Below are 20,539 nucleotides of genomic sequence, written 5' to 3' on the forward strand. Positions count from 1 at the left end.
CTGGGCCACTGCCTGCTGCCACACGTAGTCACTGGTGGCCGGGCTGTGCCCAGAGCGTGGCTGCCCCTCTCTGGAAGTCTGGTGAAGCCCCTGCTCACAGATGCGGGCTGGGCCGGAGGGCTCTCTTCCTCCGAGGCTGGTGCCCAGAGCCAGGGAGGATTTTACAGATCAAGTGAGGGCCTGGGGTGTTGGTCAGGCTGGGCCGTCCCCGGTGAGGAGTGAGGCACTTCCAGAGCAGAGACAGAGGGGAAACAGAGTCCCAGCAAGCCAGTTCCCAGGGCAGGATTCACACACACACACATGCACACACAAATACCCACATGTACACACATACGCATGTTCACAGACACATACACCAGTGCACGTATCATGTATCCATATGTAGACACTGTGCACAGACATACACACAAGCATGTGTGCCCCAACACATGTGTGCACATGCACAGATACAGATATGCGTGTGAACACACAGGCACGCATATACACATCTATGTGTGTGCATTGATGCAGACACAGAGACAGCAAATGCACACAGATGCCACATATACAGATGCATAGACACATGTACACAGGCACACGTGTGTGCACAGACATGATTACATATATACAAAACACAGATGCATGTGTGCACAGAGATGCATGCACAGGGATACAGACACACGTGTGGGTACAGAGACAGCTTTACATATCCACGAGCACAGACCGCATGTGTGCTCACACACATAAATGCACACACAGGGATGTTTACGCACAGACACACGCGTGTGCACAGACATGGAGGCGAGGGCGTTGGTGCTCTGGCTGCCGTCTTTGGCAGCTGTGGGGTGAGGAATCTGCTCAGCTCCTGGCCATCAGCAACGAGAGCATGGAGCACAATCGCTGCATCTATTAGGAACCCGGGACGGCGCCCAGTTCGTGTGGCTCTTGGTTTGAGGCTCTGTGGTTTGGTGTCATTGCGTGGGTGACGTATCTGTGGAGTTGCCAGCGGTGGGCGGCAGCTCAGAAGTGACTCCCCCCTTTTCAGAAAGGGTCTGTGACACCCTTTCTGCACTCACCCCAGAAACCCCACACACGCCTTATCTTCTTTTCCCAAATAAAGCCCAGGACAACCCTGGCCTTGGCCCTGGGAACAAACACAACCTGCCATTGCTCTGAAACAGCTACCCACATGTCCTGGTGAAATCACGCTGCAACTGGTAACACTGGTGTCACGGGTTAATTGTACACAGGGTTTCAAGGACTGTTCTGTCCCAGCTGGCTTTGAACTGTGATCCTCCAGATCTCAGCCTCCTGAGTCACTGGGATTACAGGAGTGAGCCACCATGCCCAGTGGCTATAGTATGGTTTGATTGCTCTGTAATTGCTACGAGGTCACTGACTTAAAAGCAGCACCTGGTTCTGATGGCAGCCTGCAGGCCAGAGCCCAGGTGGACTGCACTGGCTGTCTGCTCAGGGTCTCTGGAGGCCTGAGCTCAATGTGTGGCTCCAACCTCCAGCCTCTGGGGAGCAGAGGGCATCTGAGCCCCTCAAGCTGTGGGCTGCTCCCATGCTGTTAGCTGGCTGTTAGCTGAGAAGGGACCACATTCCCTGCTCCCCAACCTTCACCTGCAGAGTGGGCAGCAGGAGAGAAGAGAGGGGGGGACGGCTGGGGAGAGGGAAGGGGAGATGGCCAGGGAAGGGAAGCTAGGACCAACTGGAGGCCAGGGTGGGGGACAGGGCGGGGGGGGGTGGGGGGCAGGAGGGGAGGGTGGGGGGGGCGGGGCGGGGGGAGGGGGGAGGGGGGAGGGAGAGAGGCCGCAAGGAAGCCCTGCAGAGCCAGACACAACGCTCGCTCGCTCGCTTCCTACCCCGTCCACCCCTCCCCACCCCGCATGGCTAATGCCAGGCGCACACAAAACGCGGTGAACGGACAGAGCCAGCAAACACAGAGGCGGAGCCGGCCAGCCCGACCTTCCTGTGACGCTTACACTCAGCTTCTCCTCTGGAGAGAGGAGAGAGCCAGGGGTGTGGGGGTCCTTCCAGGTTAGCGGGAAGGCTGGCGAGGCCTGCCTCCAGAGGCACCGGGAGGCTGGGCTCAGGTGCCAGGCCCCAAGCCATGCTTGGTACCAGGCTGAGAGACAGAACCCGCCCCAACCCCGCCCCGAGGGACACACCCCGGTCCTCTGCCCACACCTGCCCCTTCCAGCAGAGTCTGCTCTGGGAAGGTTCCAGAGCTGTCCCCTCCCATCTTCAGGCCTACCCCGAGTTGTGCCCCTGGGTGAACTCAGGTGTCCAGTTGACTCGGGCCAGACCCCAAACGGCCTTAAAACGAGAAGTCAAACTGCTGTGTCTCCCGCCAGTGCCCCTCCCGCCGCAGGTCCCCAGCCAGGAAGACAACGCAGGCGCCAAGGCGGCCCCGGCCACGAGCGGGACTCACCGATCTTCTGATGGAAAATCTTGTCAAAGGTCATCTCATTCCTCTCCTGCAGGTACCTCTGCATCACGCTCCGGATGCTGGGAGAGAAAACGGGGATGCAGTTAGCTCGACCTGCAGGGGGAGGGGGAGGGTGGGACACCACGACAGGCCCCGCCCACGACGGGCCCCGCCCACGACGGGCCCCGCCCACGACGGGCCCCGCCCACCGCCAGCCAGGGCCCCGCCCACGACGGGCCCCGCCCACCGCCAGCCAGGGCCCCGCCCACGACGGGCCCCGCCCACGACGGGCCCCGCCCACGACGGGCCCCGCCCACCGCCAGCCAGGGCCCCACACGAGGCGAGGCCGTGGCCTAACCGGCAAGCTCGCGGGACCAGCCTGCACCCTGCCCTGAGACTCAGCTATCTTAATTAACCAGCAAAAGAAAGCCACAAGTGGAAGAGTGCCAGCCAGGAGAGAGAGCTAAGCAACAGGGCCAGGCCCTGAGCCTGAAGCCCAGTACTTACACACACACACACACACACACACACACACACCTGTGTCTCTGTCCAGTTGTGCTGTTCTTTTACATATACACCACATGGTCTTCATTCTTCCTTTTCTAACTTAAATGAGGCCGAGGAATTTAAATATTTCTGGTGTTACTCCAAGGTATTCAATTCCCAGTAGCCACGGATTTAATTACACCCCATGGATACCCACACATTTCCATTCTCCTCTGCTTTCCATTTAAATTATTTGCTAATTTCCCTTGAGATATGTTCCTTAATCTACAAGTTACTTAATGCTGTACTGCTTCATTTGCAAACGCTTGGAGGATTTAATTCTTTGGTGGCCAGAGAATATATGCTGAAGGTTGAGGCTTTTTAGTGCCTGCTGGAACGTGTGCTGTGGCTGGAGGGTAGGCCGCCGCGCTGAGTGATTCAAGCCCGCCTCAACCTGGTGGATGTCGGTGGGTGTCAGCGGGGCGAACATGCTTAGTTGTGTGGTGTGGGTGCTTAGCTGTGTGGTGTGGGTGCTTAGCTGCGTGGTGTAGGTGGTTAGCTGTGTGGTGTGGGTGGTTAGCTGTGTGGTGTGGGTGGTTAGCTGTGTGGTATGGGTGGTTAGCTGTGTGTGTGGTGTGGGTGGTTAGGTGTGTGGTGTGGGTGGTTAGCTGTGTGGTGTAGGTGGTTAGCTGCATGGTGTAGGTGGTTAGCTGTGTGGTGTAGGTGGTTAGCTGTGTGGTATGGGTGGTTAGGTGTGTGGTGTGGGTGGTTAGGTGTGTGGTGTGGGTGGTTAGCTGTGTGGTGTGGGTGGTTAGGTGTGTGGTGTAGGTGGTTAGCTGTGTGGTATGGGTGGTTAGGTGTGTGGTGTGGGTGGTTAGGTGTGGTGTGGGTGGTTAGCTGTGTGGTGTGGGTGGTTAGCTGTGTGGTGTGGGTGGTTAGCTGTGTGGTATGGGTGGTTAGGTGTGTGGTGTGGGTGGTTAGCTGTGTGGTGTGGGTGGTTAGCTGTGTGGTGTAGGTGGTTAGCTGCGTGGTGTAGGTGGTTAGCTGTGTGGTGTAGGTGGTTAGCTGTGTGGTGTAGGTGGTTAGGTGTGTGGTGTAGGTGGTTAGCTGTGTGGTATGGGTGGTTAGGTGTGTGGTGTAGGTGGTTAGCTGTGTGGTGTAGGTGGTTAGCTGTGTGGTGTAGGTGGTTAGCTGTGTGGTATGGGTGGTTAGCTGTGTGGTATGGGTGGTTAGGTGCGTGGTGTAGGTGGTTAGCTGTGTGGTATGGGTGGTTAGGTGTGTGGTGTAGGTGGTTAGGTGTGTGGTGTGGGTGGTTAGCTGTGTGGTATGGGTGGTTAGCTGTGTGTGTGGTGTGGGTGGTTAGCTGTGTGGTATGGGTGGTTAGGTGTGTGGTGTAGGTGGTTAGCTGTGTGGTATGTGTGGTTAGCTGTGTGGTATGGGTGGTTAGCTGCATGGTGTGGGTGGTTAGCTGTGTGGTATGGGTGGTTAGGTGTGTGGTGTGGGTGGTTAGCTGTGTGGTATGTGTGGTTAGCTGTGTGGTGTAGGTGGTTAGCTGTGTGGTGTAGGTGGTTAGCTGCATGGTGTAGGTGGTTAGCTGTGTGGTGTAGGTGGTTAGCTGTGTGGTGTAGGTGGTTAGGTGTGTGGTATGGGTGGTTAGCTGCTTGGTGTAGGTGGTTAGCTGTGTGGTATGGGTGGTTAGCTGTGTGGTATGGGTGGTTAGCTGTGTGTGTGGTGTGGGTGGTTAGCTGTGTGGTATGGGTGGTTAGCTGTGTGGTGTAGGTGGTTAGCTGTGTGGTATGGGTGGTTAGCTGTGTGTGTGGTGTGGGTGGTTAGCTGTGTGGTATGGGTGGTTAGCTGTGTGGTGTGGGTGGTTAGCTGTGTGGTGTAGGTGGTTAGCTGCGTGGTGTAGGTGGTTAGCTGTGTGGTGTGGGTGGTTAGCTGTGTGGTGTAGGTGGTTAGCTGTGTGGTATGGGTGGTTAGCTGCATGGTGTAGGTGGTTAGCTGTGTGGTGTAGGTGGTTAGCTGTGTGGTGTAGGTGGTTAGCTGCGTGGTGTAGGTGGTTAGCTGCGTGGTGTAGGTGGTTAGCTGTGTGGTGTGGGTGGTTAGCTGTGTGGTATGGGTGGTTAGCTGTGTGTGTGGTGTGGGTGGTTAGCTGTGTGGTATGGGTGGTTAGCTGTGTGGTGTAGGTGGTTAGCTGTGTGGTATGGGTGGTTAGCTGTGTGTGTGGTGTGGGTGGTTAGCTGTGTGGTATGGGTGGTTAGCTGTGTGGTGTGGGTGGTTAGCTGTGTGGTGTAGGTGGTTAGCTGTGTGGTATGGGTGGTTAGCTGTGTGGTATGGGTGGTTAGCTGTGTGATATGGGTGGTTAGCTGTGTGGTGTAGGTGGTTAGCTGCGTGGTATGGGTGGTTAGGTGTGTGGTGTGGGTGGTTAGCTGTGTGGTATGGGTGGTTAGGTGCGTGGTGTAGGTGGTTAGCTGTGTGGTATGGGTGGTTAGGTGTGTGGTGTAGGTGGTTAGGTGTGTGGTATGGGTGGTTAGGTGCGTGGTGTGGGTGGTTAGCTGTGTGGTATGGGTGGTTAGCTGTGTGGTGTAGGTGGTTAGCTGCGTGGTATGGGTGGTTAGGTGCGTGGTGTAGGTACTTATCATCATGGTAGAGGTTTTCAACATTCTGGCTTCTTGCCTACTGTTCTCCTCAGTGTGAGCTGGGAACGCTGAAATCCTGAGTCTATTGACCAGCTGTCTTTGGTCAGTGTTTCTTGGAGACTGAATTTATCTGTTTGACTTCTAAGCATCTATGTCTTTTAGGTTAAAGTCATTTTCTAGCTCCTCCCAACACAGAACCGGATCTTGCCCCTACATCACCCGGCCCATCTGGCAGTCTCTGCCATTTAACTGAGTTGTTTGAAACATTCACGTTTAATGTGATTCTAGCTACAGTTCAATGTAAGTCCATTACCCTGCTCTCGGTGCTGCGTTTTCTCTTCAGCTGCGTCCCTCCGCAGCTGTCCTGAGCTGTACTGCAGCAAAGGACAACATTACAAACCTAAAACTTACAATGGCGTCACACCAGGGCATGTGGCTGTCACCCTAATCCAGCTTGAGGCACTTTTGTCCTCTGTGGCCTCCGCCACCGCTCCCGCCCGAGGGCGCCATCTGCCTGCCCATGCTCGTGCTGTTGCTGTCCCTAGAAATTTCCTATGGAAATTTGGAAGGTCTGAAGCATGAGGCACTCCCACGGGCTTGTGTATGCGTGTGCGGCGTGAGCAGGGAGAGGGATGTCCGTTCTCCCGTGATGCTGAGGATTCCCCGCCATGGAGGAACCACGTGGCCCATCTGTCGGCCCGTCCCTTGTTCATGAACAGTCACATTGCTTCGGACATGGAACGGACACAAACACTGTCACTGGAGCACCCACCCGCCAGACACTGGATGGGCATACCTCGTGACTTCAAGATGCTGCCTGGTCAGTACGTGTTTTAGTTGTTCTTTGTTTTTGTTTGTTTTTAAAGAAACTGACAAGGTTGTAATCCTACTCAGGAGGCTGAGGTCTGAGGATCACCATTTGAAGCCAGTCCGGGCTGGGTCTCGGGGCTGACCTGCTGCAGCTACATGCCCGGGGTGTCCATGTGCCCGTCAGCAAGGGGAGCAAGGGGTGTGAGGCTCGCACGGGCCCTGAAAGCCGGGGCTGAGGGGCTGCACCACTGGGGAGTGGTGGGCAGCAAGTGAACCGGAAGTACACTGAGGAGCAGTCAGGTGCACCGGAAGTAGATGGCGTCACACCCAGTCCTCTGAGGCACATGGCCATGCCCTGCACCCCACCCACAGTCTAGGCCTCCTGCCCAGTCCCCTTCGTGGACGCCATGCAGCCTGCAGGTTTAGTGAATGAGCGCCAACTAGGACAAGACTTACAAGCTGTCATACTCGCTATGCAACTGCACCCCTGCCAACGCTTCCTCCTCAGACTGAGCATCTCTACCTGACCACCCAAAACCAAACGGCTCTAAAATCTGAATCCTTTTATTTATTTTTTCTCCTGATAGTAAGGATTTAATCCAGAGGAAAAACTCGAGCACCTGAGCCAATCCCTCGGCCTGTCTTTTCTGATAGGGTCTCTTGCGTTTGCCCAGACTGGCCTATGACAGCAATCCTCAGACCTCTGCCTCCCAACAGGCACTGATAACAGGCTTGAATCTCCAACACCCAGCTCCCTTACAAGTTTCTTCCTTAACTCTTCTACTCAGGAGCCTCCTCATTTACAGTGACAGGCAAAGACAGCATTCTTGTTTGTTTTATACAGCTATGCACATGTCGTCTGTGTGTAGACTCTGGAACAAAGCGTAAAAGGTCTTTGTAATTCTATTTAGATGACCTGACATCATCTAACAATACTGAAAATGGAACTATTAGATTTTTTTCTAGGTGCAAAACCTAGAGAAAGTCTCACATGTAGGACCAAAAAATTATACACAAAAATATTCACTGTGAATTGCTCGTGATCCTGAAGATAACAAAACCTGGCGCTAAGACAGTAATACAGAGGCTGAGAGGCAGACACAGTACTGAGGATGGACACAGTACTGAGGGCGGGCACAGTACTGAGGGTGGACACAGTACTGAGGGTGGACACAGTGCTGAGGGTGGACACAGTGCTGAGGGTGGACACGGTGCTGAGGGTGGACACAGTACTGAGGGTGGACACGGTGCTGAGGGTGGACACAGTACTGAGGGTGGACACGGTACTGAGGACGGACACGGTACTGAGGACGGGCACAGTACTGAGGATGGACACAGTGCTGAGGGCGGGCACAGTGCTAAGGGTGGACACAGTACTGAGGGTGGACACAGTACTGAGGGTGGACACAGTACTGAGGGTGGACACAGTACTGAGGGTGGACACAGTACTGAGGACGGGCACAGTACTGAGGATGGACACAGTACTGAGGGTGGACACAGTACTGAGGGTGGACACAGTACTGATGGACACAGTACTGAGGGTGGACACAGTACTGAGGGTGGACACAGTACTGAGGGCGGGCACAATACTGAGGGTGGACACAGTACTGAGGGCGGACACAGTACTGAGGGCGGGCACAGTACTGAGGGTGGGCACAGTACTGAGGGTGGACACAGTACTGAGGGCAGGCACAGTGCTGAGGGTGGGCACAGTACTGAGGGTGGGCACAGTACTGAGGGCGGACACAGTACTGAGGGCGGGCACAGTACTGAGGGCGGACACAGTGCTGAGGGCGGACACAGTACTGAGGGTGGACACAGTACTGAGGGTGGACACAGTACTGAGGGTGGACACAGTACTGAGGGTGGACACAGTGCTGAGGGTGGACACAGTACTGAGGGTGGACACAGTACTGAGGGTAGACACAGTACTGAGGGCGGACACGGTACTGAGGGTGGACACAGTACTGAGGGCAGGCACAGTGCTGAGGGTGGACACAGTACTGAGGGCGGGCACAGTGCTGAGGGTGGACACAGTGCTGAGGGTGGACACAGTACTGAGGGTGGACACAGTACTGAGGGTGGACACAGTACTGAGGGTGGACACGGTACTGAGGGTGGACACAGTGCTGAGGGTGGACACAGTACTGAGGGCAGGCACAGTACTGAGGGTGGACACAGTACTGAGGGTGGACACAGTACTGAGGGCGGACACAGTGCTTAGGGTGGACACAGTACTGAGGACAGACACAGTACTGAGGGCAGGCACAGTGCTGAGGGTGGACACAGTACTGAGGGTGGACACAGTGCTGAGGGTGGACACAGTGCTGAGGGTGGACACAGTACTGAGAGCGGACACAGTGCTGAGGGCAGGCACAGTACTGAGGGTGGACACAGTACTGAGGGTGGACACAGTACTGAGGGTGGACACAGTACTGAGGGTGGACACAGTACTGAGGGTGGACACAGTACTGAGGGCGGACACAGTACTGAGGGCGGGCACAGTGCTGAGGGTGGACACAGTACTGAGGGTGGACACAGTGCTGAGGGTAGGCACAGTACTTAGGGTGGACACAGCACTGAGGGTGGACACAGTGCTGAGGGTGGACACAGTGCTGAGGGTGGACACAGTGCTGAGGGTGGACACAGTGCTGAGGGCAGGCACAGCACTGAGGAGGTAGATCAAGGCCACACCAGCTCTTGGTGAGGGAGGAGGTGCCGCCGGGCCCCATGCTCAGCGCGGGAGCTGCTGGCCTAAACAGTTTGGCTTTGGGGTCACTTCCTGAAGCAATGCCCTCAGAGGAATGGCTGTGCCCCGGGCACCTGGCTGCCCGGACTGAAGCACCGTGTGCCGTGGACTCTGGGAGCTCATCCTGCCAGAGCCCACGGAGGGACAGCTGGGAGTGAGGGAAGAATGGAGGGAGGGAGGGGAGGAAAGAGGGAGGAGGAGGAGGGCAAGGAGAGAGGGAGACAACCAGGGTTCAACGTCTAATCAAGGAAGCAGAGGAGGAGGGGAAGAAGGGAGAGCAGGAGTGGGCCGGGTCCCCAGCCCCATTTCCAAGCCCACCGCACATAACATAACTGAAGCAGCCAGGTTCATCTTACCAAGCCCCGCCCCCGCCCCGCCCCGCCCCCGCCGCGCACAGTATCCACTCACCCAGCTCGAGAACACAAGAGCCGGCGTGGGAAAGTGTTTTCTATACTAGCAACATCCAAGGCATCGGGTGTTTTTCCTTTTTATTTTCCTAGGAGACGTGACGTCTGGGGGGGGAAGGGGGGTCCCCTTTCCCCTGTGTGGGGGCTGGGTGCACTGCTGGACAACCCCTCACCTGCTGGGTGGGTGGGAAGAACTGGGCTGGGGAGACCTGAGCCTCCAAAGGAGGGTGGCCTCCACCGTGGCCCTGGTGCCCGGTCCTCCCATCCCTGACCTCCCTGGGCCTCCACTTCTGTGAAACGGGAGTGCTGTCCCCTGTGGGTCAGGGCTCCTGGGAAGCCCCTGGCAGGAGGCCAGGCCCTCCAGACAGGGCAGTGGCTACAGGATTGCCTTGGGGACACTGAGCTCCCTCCTGGTCAGGACCCCGGGAACCCACCACCCCTGGCCCTCTGACTTGTCCTCCGCCCAACCCTGCCCTGCCCTCTCCCAGCCCCAGAGCTCCCACCGCCGGCCTCACAGATGGGCAACAAAGCCAAGTTTGGCACACAATGCCATCTCTAAGGGCAGATGGCGTGAGGGCGGGGGTGGCCGGGGCTGGGCCCGGCGGGACAGGACCCGCGTCCCGGGAGGACTGCAGGGCTGCGTGATGAGTCCCTGAGGACTGTGGGCGCCACGCTGCCCCGCCCCTTCCGGCCACCCAAACAAGCCAACTCTAAGAGACTGAAGGAAGAGCCCACGGGTCAGAACACACTGCCCCTGGTGCCCGTCCACTGTGTTAGGCAGAAAGCCCTTCATTTTGTGGATTGTTCAGCAGTGCCGGCGTTCAGAGCCAGGAAGCCGACACTTGCTAAGCTAGCACTCCACCGCAGAGCGCCATCAGTCTTGCTGTGTAACCCAGCAGGCCTCAGACACCACGCAGCGTGCTGGGATTACAGGCATGCACCACCCCACCTGGCTCTCTTCTATCTTCTAATGTGGACTTTTCAGTTCCAACCAAAGCCATGAGCACCGAATGAAGCCACGGGTTCACCCTCCAGCCCACACAGGGTTTTCCACCAACCCCTCACTGATTAGTGAACAAATTACAGAATAAAATCCATTTCCACCAAGAGGGAAGAGCTGGCCCCACCTGCCTCAAGACCGAGTCTTGAGGGGTTTCTCAAACAGGAAGACACAGAATGCCACATTACTGACTGCTCCTCAAAGGGGACCATTAACAGATGGTGACAACGCTCTGAGCAAGCACCCGGGACTGGGTGACATGGGGTGACAAAAGCCACCACACACACACACACACATACACACACACACACACACACACACACACACACACACACACACACACACACACACACACACACACACACACACACACACACGTCTCTGCTGAGAGCCTTCGAGCAGCTGCACTTGAAAGCAAGCTTCTCTCTCAGCTCAGTTTGGTCCCCAGGCCTGGGTAGGTGCTCTACCAGTATGGTCTGTATGTACCAATAGAGAAGATGAATTCTGTTGTTCTCAGATCATCTTGTCACCGGGACCTCGCCCGCCCTGGCGACCAGCTGATCTCACGTTTGCAGTGCCTGAGAAACTTAGGTGCAACCCCCAGGAAAAGACCCAAGTTGGGGGCCACCCAGTCTCGCTCAACCGTGAGTGGTGTCAAGTCAATGGGATTCCATTGGCTTTGGAAAGAAGCTACCAGAGTGCTGAGATCTGCCGGATAAGCTGCCTGTATCAAGCTAGGTCCTAAGAGGGAAGGCTCCAGGCCAGGCCAGGCCAGTGAGTGGCTCACGTCTGTTCATCCCTGCTACTCAGGAAGCTGAGATCTGAGGATCACAGTTCCAAGCCAGCCTCAGCAGACAGAAATCCGAGACTCCTCTCCAATTTAACCCAAGACAAGCTGGAAGTAGAGCTGTGGCTACACTGGTAGAGCACCGACCTTTAGTGAAAAAGCCAAGCCTGAGCATGAGGCCCTGCGGTCAAGCCCCAGTAACCTTCCATGGCCTTCCCTCAGCAACTTGACCCCATTTCACTAAAAGTATGTTTTTCCCCAGCGTGGCTCCTGTTGGGCTGCATGTGCAGCGAGCCCTCGGGCACCTGTGACCTGCCCATCCGATCAGCAAACATTTCCACCAGCTAGAACAGCTGCACCGTCCTCTGCTCCCACAAGATTTACGCTTGTTGCTCCCTTAATTGAATAATGTGTCCACTTAAAGGTTTGCCTCTGGCCATCAAAGAGACAAACTCTCCCCGGAGCCCAAGGTACCTTTCTGAGATAGTCCTAGAAAGCAAGGAGACCCCACACTGCAGAGTGGCCAGGATATGAAACTACCAACGTAGTCTTTGCCTCTCTGTGTGCTCTTTGCCTCCTTGGCTTTTCTGTTGAAAATCCCAAAAAAGGGCAAAGACGCCCACAGATTATAATAACATGCATACAAAGATCCTACATAAAAAGCCCAGTATGCTCTTGACAGCCAAATAAAATCATTCAGAAGAAAGAGAAAAGAAAATCAATAAATCAATAATGATGAACTGTGATAAATTAAGAGACGTGCTATCATCAGAGTCACGCCGGCTTTCTGAGTCTATACTTGGGGTGTTTTGTCTGCCATAGAGCATGAACTCAGGGCCTGAGCACTGTCCCTGAGCTTTTCCGCTTCAGGCTTACTGCTTCTGGCTTTTGGTCATTAACTGGAGATAAGAGTCTCAAGGACTTTCCTGCCTGAGCTGGCTTTGAACCATGATCCTCAGATCCAAGGATCACAGGCGTGAGCCATTAACATGTTTCAACATGAAAATAACTCACGTTGACAGAAGGCCTCCTACCTCCCACTCCCAAAGTGAGTGCGGTCAGGTCCCCGGGATCCCTGGGGTCCCTCAGAGGTGGAGACACATTTGCAGCCAGGCCTCCCTGGTGGTCTCAATGGAAGAGTCCAGCTGTTACATTGAGGGAGAAATGACAGCTCTGTGAATGGTGACTGCCAGGGAACCCCAAGCCAAGTCACAGAGACAAACACAAAACAAATGACAACCCCAGCAGGGGCCTGCCTCCCACAGCCCTCCATCTGAAAGGGAGCAATTGCACGGATTCCTAATGCAATGCGCTGGTTCCTAAAATTACCCTCCTGTGGACATTTTTCAGTTCTGAAATGTCAGAGAAATAAGCTGTCCATAACCAAATGCTCTCTCAGAAAAAAAAAAAAAAGAAAGGAAGGGAGGGAGGGAGGGAAGGAGGAAAGAAGGAAAGAAGGAAGGAAGGAAGGAAGGAAGGAAGGAAGGAAGGAAGGAAGGAAAAAAAAAAAGGGAATGTGTTCCTGAAAGAGACCCTATCTGAAAAAACTCAAAACAAAAGGTGGGGGGTTATGGGATGGAAGTCCCCAAAGGTCAGTCCCCAGGAGAAAGCAGAAATAGAAAGACACAAAGAGACAGAAAGACAGAAAAAGAGAGGAGGAGGAGGAGGAGGAGGGGGAGGAGGAGGAGGGGAAGGGGGAGGAGGAGGGGGAGGAGGAGGAGGGGGGAGGAGGAGGAGGAGGAGGGGGAGGAGGAGGAGGAGGGGGAGGAGGAGGAGGAGGAGGGGGAGGAGGAGGAGGAGGAAGGGAAACTCATCAGTAAAAATCACCACCCCAAACCCGTAGGCGTTCCTAGGAGGAAGTGACTGCCCAGCCACAGAAGAAGGTTCTCCTATTGCTACTGAAAAGCAGAAGTCACATTAAATTCAAAATACCAAGGGGGGAAAAATGTACAGAAGTTCCTAAATTTAGTCATTTTATATACTCATGCCCCCACCCACCCCCAAAAAAGAAAACCCCCCATGAGATAAGAGTTACTGCTCTTTATATATGGACACTGCATATTAAAGATCCTCCGTCCCTTGTGGGAGCAGGGGCAACAGAGGGTAGACAGGAGAAAAAAGAATTCGCCTGATTCTATCAGCTACGTAGAATGACATCTAGGATTTGGGGGCCGGGACGGGTTTGGTGGGAGGGGCAGGGCCTCTAACGTCAGTGGTTTTCACTGAGCTTCCACTGGGATAAACTCTAGTTGTGTCCGATTTCCGATTCGGGACACCCTTAGATTTGAGGCGCTCCCTCACCTCTTGCCAGCAACTGCCCTTCCACCCCCAACCCCAACCCCACCCCCACAGTCAGAGGCAGGGACTATGGAGGGAGAGCTAGGTCAAAATTCCTCCCCAACCTGTGCCCATTGGCACCATTCCCCTTTTCACCTGGGTGTTTTCTGCACCTTGATCTCAAGAAAGCATCTGTAAAATACAGGCAGGAGAACATCCAGGCAAAGACTGTTTAGCTCAGAGCTCAAGAAGTTACCTAGCAGCTGTCCACAGAAAGAAACAACAACAACAACAAAAAAACCCTCCCTGTTTGTTTTTCTTTTCTAAGACAAGTAATACAGAAGTGATCTAGAGTCTGAATTTCACTGTTTGTACAGAACTGGGAGAACCACAGTCACTGAGCCTAGATTTGTGTCTCTTCCTAGAGGTCTGTGCAACACAGGAGACTGCTAATTAGAAGGAGGGCATGAACACACAACCCACGGACTTTGGTCAGAGACTCATCATTAACCTGATGGACAAGCCATCCCCCGCAGTGTTAACAACAGGAACCAGGAAACCCTAAGATCCAACAACTTTTACTAAAAACCAGTGCCCAAGTCATCAGAGGTAAGATGAAGACTCAGTGAGGGCTGGACCAGACACCTGGCCACCTCGTAGACAGCCCTTCTTGGGCAATTTAACAACCAATTCCCATCTGGCATCAACAAGGAAAATGTATTTTTAAGTGACTCTCCCGTCAACCTTTTCAAACAGTGCCACTGGGAGGCGGGTGCAAGCTGAGCCCAGCCCAGGTGACACGCTTGGTCCCCAAGGAAAGTGGCTGGGGTCCAGTATGCTTGTGGCCGCGGTACAGGGGGAAGTAGAGGAAGGAGAAGGCTAGACAGCTGGGCCACCCGGGGGGGAAAACCACCGGGGACCGCAGTGTGGGGACCTGGAGAAAAAAAAAAAAGGGCAGGGGAAGGGACTGCTGGGGCGAGAAATGGTACCAAGAAGGAAGTAGCAGGTTGGAGTTCTGAGAGGGACAGGGAGGAGAGCCCTGGAGGGACAAAAATGGGGCTGGCCAGAGCACCGTGTGAAATGGGGGCCTTCAGGGGTAGACAAGGTGGACAGGGTCGGGGCAGGGGACAGGGAGCTGGGGCAAGGGGACAGGGACTGGGTGGTCAGGACAGGGGAACAGAGCTGGGGCAGGTTGGGACTGGGCTGGGACGGAGCTGGGGCTTGGGGGGACAGGGCAGGGGGGTCAGGGCAGGGGAACAGAGCTGGGGCAGGTTGGGACTGGGCTGGGACGGAGCTGGGGCTGGGGGGACAGGGCAGAGGGGTCAGGACAGGGGAACAGAGCTGGGGCAGGGGACGGAGCTGGGGCTGGGGGGACAGGGCAGGGGGGTCAGGGCAGGGAGGCAGAGCTGGGGCAGGGGACCGGGCTGGGATGGAGCTGGTCACTTCGGAGCCCGGTGTCCCCGCAGTTCCCCGTTCCACGGACTGGCGCCCGGGCGACACTGGGATTGCGGGGGTCACCGGCAGGGGCGGCGCGGCCTTCGGGACGCAGCGGGTCACGGGTCGCGTGGGTCGGGGGCCGCGGGGTCGGGGGCCGCGGGGTCGGGGGCCGCGGGGTCGGGGTCGGGGCCCCGGGGTCGGGGTCGGGGCCCCGGGGTCGGGGTCGGGGTCCGCGGGGTCGGGGTCGGGGTCCGCGGGGTCGGGGTCGGGGGCCGCGGGGTCGGGGTCGGGGGCCGCGGGGTCGGGGTCGGGGGCCGCGGGGTCGGGGTCGGGGGCCGCGGGGTCGGGGTCGGGGCCCCGGGGTCGGGGTCGGGGCCCCGGGGTCGGGGTCGGGGGCCGCGGGGTCGGGGTCGGGGCCCCGGGGTCGGGCCCGGCGCGGGTACCTGGGCTCGGGCAGGACGATCTTCTTGCTGGCGCGCGCGGCGGGCGCGGCCTTGCTCTTCTCCATGGCCATCAGGTAGCTGACGTCGGCCAGCACGGCCTCCAGGTCCGCCATGTTGGCGGGCGGCGGCGGCGGCGGCTCCTCGGGACCGGACGGGACGCGCTCCGCCGCCCGCCCGCCGCGCCCCGACGTGGGGGGGCCGTGGCAGCGACGCGCGCTCCCGCCGCCCGCGCGCGCGCTCCGCCCCGGTCAGGCCCCGGGGGTCGGTGGGGGCGCGCGCCCAACGGTCCGCGCCCACGGCGCCGGGCCACGCGCCGCCGCGGCGGGCTGACCGCGTCCCCGCGGCCGGCCACGGGGACCGTGCCTGCCCTCCCGTTCCCTCCCTCCTCCCGCCCCGCCCCCGGTCGCCACGCCCCTCATCTAGCCACGCCCCGGACCCCCGGCGGTGCCCCGCCCTCCTCTTGCCACGCCCCCGCCCCCGCAGTGGCCAGGCCCTCAGCCCGCCACGCCCCTATCCCGCGGTGGCCCCGCCCTCCGCTCTCCATGCCCCTATCCCGCGGTGGCCCCGCCCTCCGCTCGCCATGCCCCGCCTCCCGCGGTGGCCCCGCCCTCCGCTCGCCATGCCCCGCCTCCCGCGGTGGCCCCGCCCTCCACTCACCACGCCCCCGGCTGGGTGCCCCCCGCCCGCGGGTTGCATGGAGGTCTCGGTCCCCCTGTGCGCGCAGGGGTCCGGGCAACCCCAGGTGACCCCGAGCCTTGGAGCCCCCGCAGCCCTCCGGGAGCCAGCATTTCTCAAGCACCTCGTCGGACCCGGCCCGGCCCGGCCCGGCCCGGCCCGGCCCGGCCCGGCCCGAGGTTTTATGGAGACGCCCGGCTCCCACTCGCTGTCTCTTTCCCATTTCCTTAGCAGTGGGGCCACACTCAGGGCTGCAGTGGGGCGAGGACGCCCCGAAAGCCTGGCGCTCTGGGGTCTCATCCCTTGGCCCTGGACGGGGCCGGAGTGGGCGTGAGAGTGCGGCCATTAGTGGGTCAGAGGACCTCGGTTAGGTTCGGCCTCGTGTCCGAGCGGGAGCAGCACCCCCCCCCAACTTGGCCAGTTTTCCGGGGTGTTCCTCAAGCACCAAGGCCCGAGCGGGGCAAGGTCGGATGGGAGCGTTAGGAACTGGCACTGGGGCCGGCGGCCGACAGCCAGATTCCCAAAGGAAGTCGGGAATATGTAAATGATCCTTGACTATGCTAATTGACGCTGCTATGTTAATGAGTCCAGAACATGCTGATGCCTCTGGGATATGTAAATGAGTCCAGAATACGTCTGGACTATGTTAATATCATAGAGCTGCTTATGAGCCCCAGCAAGGAATTACCATCTTCCACCCATTTCCCCCACACACACCCTCCCCCCAAATCCTGGGAACACCAAATACCCTGTCCGGGCTCACCCCTGGAGGGCAGGCACCCACAGAGCAAGCCTTGGCTTTAGGACTGAGTGAAGACAAGTTTCCCCCAACGTGTGTGCTTTTCGCTCCAGCTTTTGGACTGGGTTCGGTCATCAGGCAGGTGGACAGATGTACTTCGGCTCCTCTGGCTTTGCCTTGGTGCATAAAATAACTTGGAGAGGGGAGGCAAGTGGCTTCTTGTTTTCTTTTTTTTTCAGCATTGGCCCTTTGAAAGGAGACACCTGAATGTAAATCCCCTGGGCTGGAGGAGTGAGGGGGAAACTCCTGTGAGCTCTCTCCCTCTCCCTCTCCCTCCTCACTCGCTCCCTCCCTCTGCATTTCTTTTTTTGTTCTCCCTGGGGAAAGGATGAAAAGGCCATTTATTTTCCCTGCCCTGCCGCACCCCAAGGACCAGGAAGGCACCTGGCCTGACCCCCAGTAGATAAGACAGTCGTGCTACCAGAGACACTGAAACCCTTCACAAATGGTTACCCCTCACCAAAAACGACATCTGCGCCTTGCATCCAACCAGACGGTCAAAACAACAACAAAGTTGTGTCTTTATTATAGAAACACATACTCTTACCCCACCCGCAAGGAGATCGGCTGGCCTTTACCCAGGGGTATTCGCAGGATGAGGGCTCCGTGCTTGAAATTGAATAAACGTCCATCCCCGACTGACTCTGCCAGGGTTGAATTTCGGTAAGTAATTCTGTTAAACTTCTTACAGCTCACCCACATCACCGCTAACTCATGAAGGGGTTGAACCTGCTGCTCCTCGAGGTCCCCTCAAATTAACAAAACAACAAAAAAAACCCACCAGTTTAATTTAATTCTGCCTCAAACCGTCTTGCTGAGAGAGCCTTGCTGAGTCCGGAAACCATGGCTTGGATTGAGGTTTCAGCATGTGTTTCCAGCCCGCCTGTCCTGACCCTCCACAGCTGGCCAGCAGGTGAGCAGCACCCCCCCCCAAAAAAAAACCCAGCCAATTTCACAGCCTGGATGTTGTAGGTGGTCCAGGCAGCCTGCTGGGCACAGGCTCTGGGAACGGACAGTGGAACTTGAGAGCCACCAGCTGTCTGAGGCCAGGGGTGGCCGGTGAAAACCCCCCCAGGAGTGGGTGGCCCAGAGAACTTTCCAGAATAGGAAGTCTATTCTCTGGCCTTCTGTGTGGCTTTGTTTTAGGCTGTGGACCGCGGTGCCTGTGCCTTCCCAGCGACCCTCTGGACTTCTGGGCTCAGATGTTTGGATTTGATGGCGGGCCGAGGGGAGGTGGACAGCCAGGCCTGGGTCAATTGCAGAGCCCAGCTGGGGCCCCTTGGTGGAGGGAGGGATGGCCGGGCATCAGGAGTCACACAAGGACAGGACTTCCCCCGGGCTGCCAGCTCACCTCTGGCCCTTCACCTGGTGACCTTTCCTCTCACCTTCTGTCTGAGCCACGCAGCTGGGAGCTGGCACCCCAACCAACCCAAAGCCGGGTACAGCGGCACATGCCCGCCATCTCAGCACCCGCACAGCAGGCAGAGGCCGGTGGGGGCTCGGAGGCTGCCAGGCTTCGTGGGCCTTTATACTGAGACCTCTGGGAAGCCGTTGGAAGATATTCCCCAAGCAGAAAATTCCCCGGGGGGCACACGTGGGTCCCCAGGCCTGGCCTTCCCCCTGGGTGAACTTAGTCCAACACGATGACACCTAGAGGGGGCGGGGAGGGGAGGAAGTTGCGATCTTCTGGAGGCTTTCCTCCTAAATGGCTTTAAATAGAGGAAAAGAAACAAGCAGATGGCAGCTGGGTCCACCAGGCCTTCATTTTACTAAACAAACAAGGAGCCAAGCTATGCCAGGCGTAAGTCCCCACACACACACACACACAAGAGGCTTCTGGAAGAAATGGGCATCTCACAGCCTGACTCCTCCCCTCCCAGCTCCACTTTGTCATCCTTTGGACACCCGACTCTGATCCAGAAGCTTCTCCCCACAGGAACCCAGGCAGCCCCCCTCCCCCCGCCGCTCCCCACTCCAGCCGGGGACTTTCCATCACTCCACCAACTGCTCCCACAACCCAACCAAGTGTCCAGGAGAAAGAGATTTCCCACCACCATGCAGCCCTCAGGAGAACATCGCCGGCAGTTCGATTCAGAAAGCCATCATGAAAAGAAACAAACAAAAAAAAATCTCCCCCATCCTGAAACACGTCATGATTTGGGGGTTCTCCCAACAAGAGCCATTCTATTCTGTCAGCTCAGCCAGGAGGCAAGCTGGTTGTCACTCAAGATTCCTGAGATCAATTAAATGTCAGGCTTTTCCATTCTCCAGCAGCCTCCATAGACAAAAATGCTTTTCAGAAACTCTTCCTTCCCCTTGGGGTTCTTTCCTTAAAGCTTTTTAAATTAATGGAACAACAGAGATCAAGCTCTGTCCCAGGCTCCTCTCCAGAGACGCACAGAGCCAGCCTGCTGAGCATGGTTGGGCTGATGCACCCTAGGCCTTGGAGCTACCATTTTTGTTAGCAGACCTTAGACTTCATGGTTGAGCCCCTCCCTCCCTCCCTCCTTTGGGTCCTGTTGATTTTCCAGTACTCAAACCATTTTTCCTTCCTTCCTTCTCTCCCTCCCTCCTTCCCCTCTACCCTTCCTTCCTTCCTTCATTCCTTCCTTCCTTCCTTCCTTCCTTCCCTCCTTCCCTCCTTCCTTCCTTCCCTCCTTCCCTCCTTCCCTCCTTCCCTCCTTCCCTCCCCCCTTCCTTCCTTCTTTGCCCTCTTGGGGTTTGAACTCAGAGCTTCACAGTGAATGGTTCAGCTTGCTTGCTTAGTTTGGTGTTCTACCATTTGAGCCACACCTCCAGTCTGGCTAATTTGCTGCTTAAATGGAAATGGAATCTTGAGGAACTTTTCTGCCCAAACTGGTTTCCAACTGTAATCTTCCAGGTCTCGGCCTCCTTCCTGGCTAGGATTACAGGTGTGAGCCACTGGTGCCCAGCTAAGAACATGAAATTCGATAGACATCTTGATTCGTCAGTGTGTCAGGAAGCCATCAGAAACGCGGCATTACTCATGACCCGATTTATACACAAATGACAGCAGATTGTGAAATGGCAGAAGTCCCACTCTGCCCACTGAGGCTTCACAGAAGTGAGCCGGGAACCCCCCAGTGCATGGAGGTTTGTCAGGGTCACCCTGAAAAGCTAGGGCAGCCTAGCACACTCCAACCAGACAGAGCTGAGATTTCTTTGCTCTCCATTTGACCTGGGTAAAGCAAAGCTCAGGTTTCACCTGATGAGGTCATGGTCACCCTCTTCCCCGCAGGAGTAGCCCAGCAATGCCAGACAGCAAAAGAGCTGGGGAGCAGTCTTTGTGTGTTTCTTGGGGGGGGGCCAAGGCCATAGCTTATACAATGGAAAACGATCACTTGATAGCCTCAAGTTAGCTAATTTCCCTTGGGGAAGAACTTTGGTGTTTCTACAATAGCTACATAGTTCTTTCTTTGTATTTATTTAGTTTTATTTCTTGTGCCAGTCCTAGGGCTTGAACTCAAAGCCCTGCTCTGCCCCTGAGTGTAGCACTCTACCACTTGAGCCACACCTCCCTTTCCAGCTTTTGGCTGGTTAATTAAAGATACCCATCTCAGGCTGGAGGCAGGAGCGGGGACAGTTTTCACTTTCCC

General features: G+C 56.7%; 1 protein-coding gene across 1 annotated transcript in view; it reads right to left on the reverse strand.

Moving 5' to 3' along the window:
* Positions 1–15,701, reverse strand: part of Grk3 (G protein-coupled receptor kinase 3) — a 58,565-nt gene extending 42,864 nt beyond the window's left edge. The window contains 2 exon segments of the mRNA XM_069994630.1: positions 2,417–2,493; positions 15,449–15,701. Coding sequence (XP_069850731.1) covers positions 2,417–2,493; positions 15,449–15,561 — 190 coding nt within the window. The 5' untranslated portion in view covers positions 15,562–15,701.
* Positions 15,702–20,539: the final 4,838 nt, after the last annotated feature.

Source organism: Dipodomys merriami, unplaced genomic scaffold, assembly GCF_024711535.1.
Source record: "Dipodomys merriami isolate MVZ:Mamm:240054 unplaced genomic scaffold, mDipMer1.0.p SCAF_45, whole genome shotgun sequence".
Lineage (NCBI taxonomy): Eukaryota > Metazoa > Chordata > Mammalia > Rodentia > Heteromyidae > Dipodomys > Dipodomys merriami.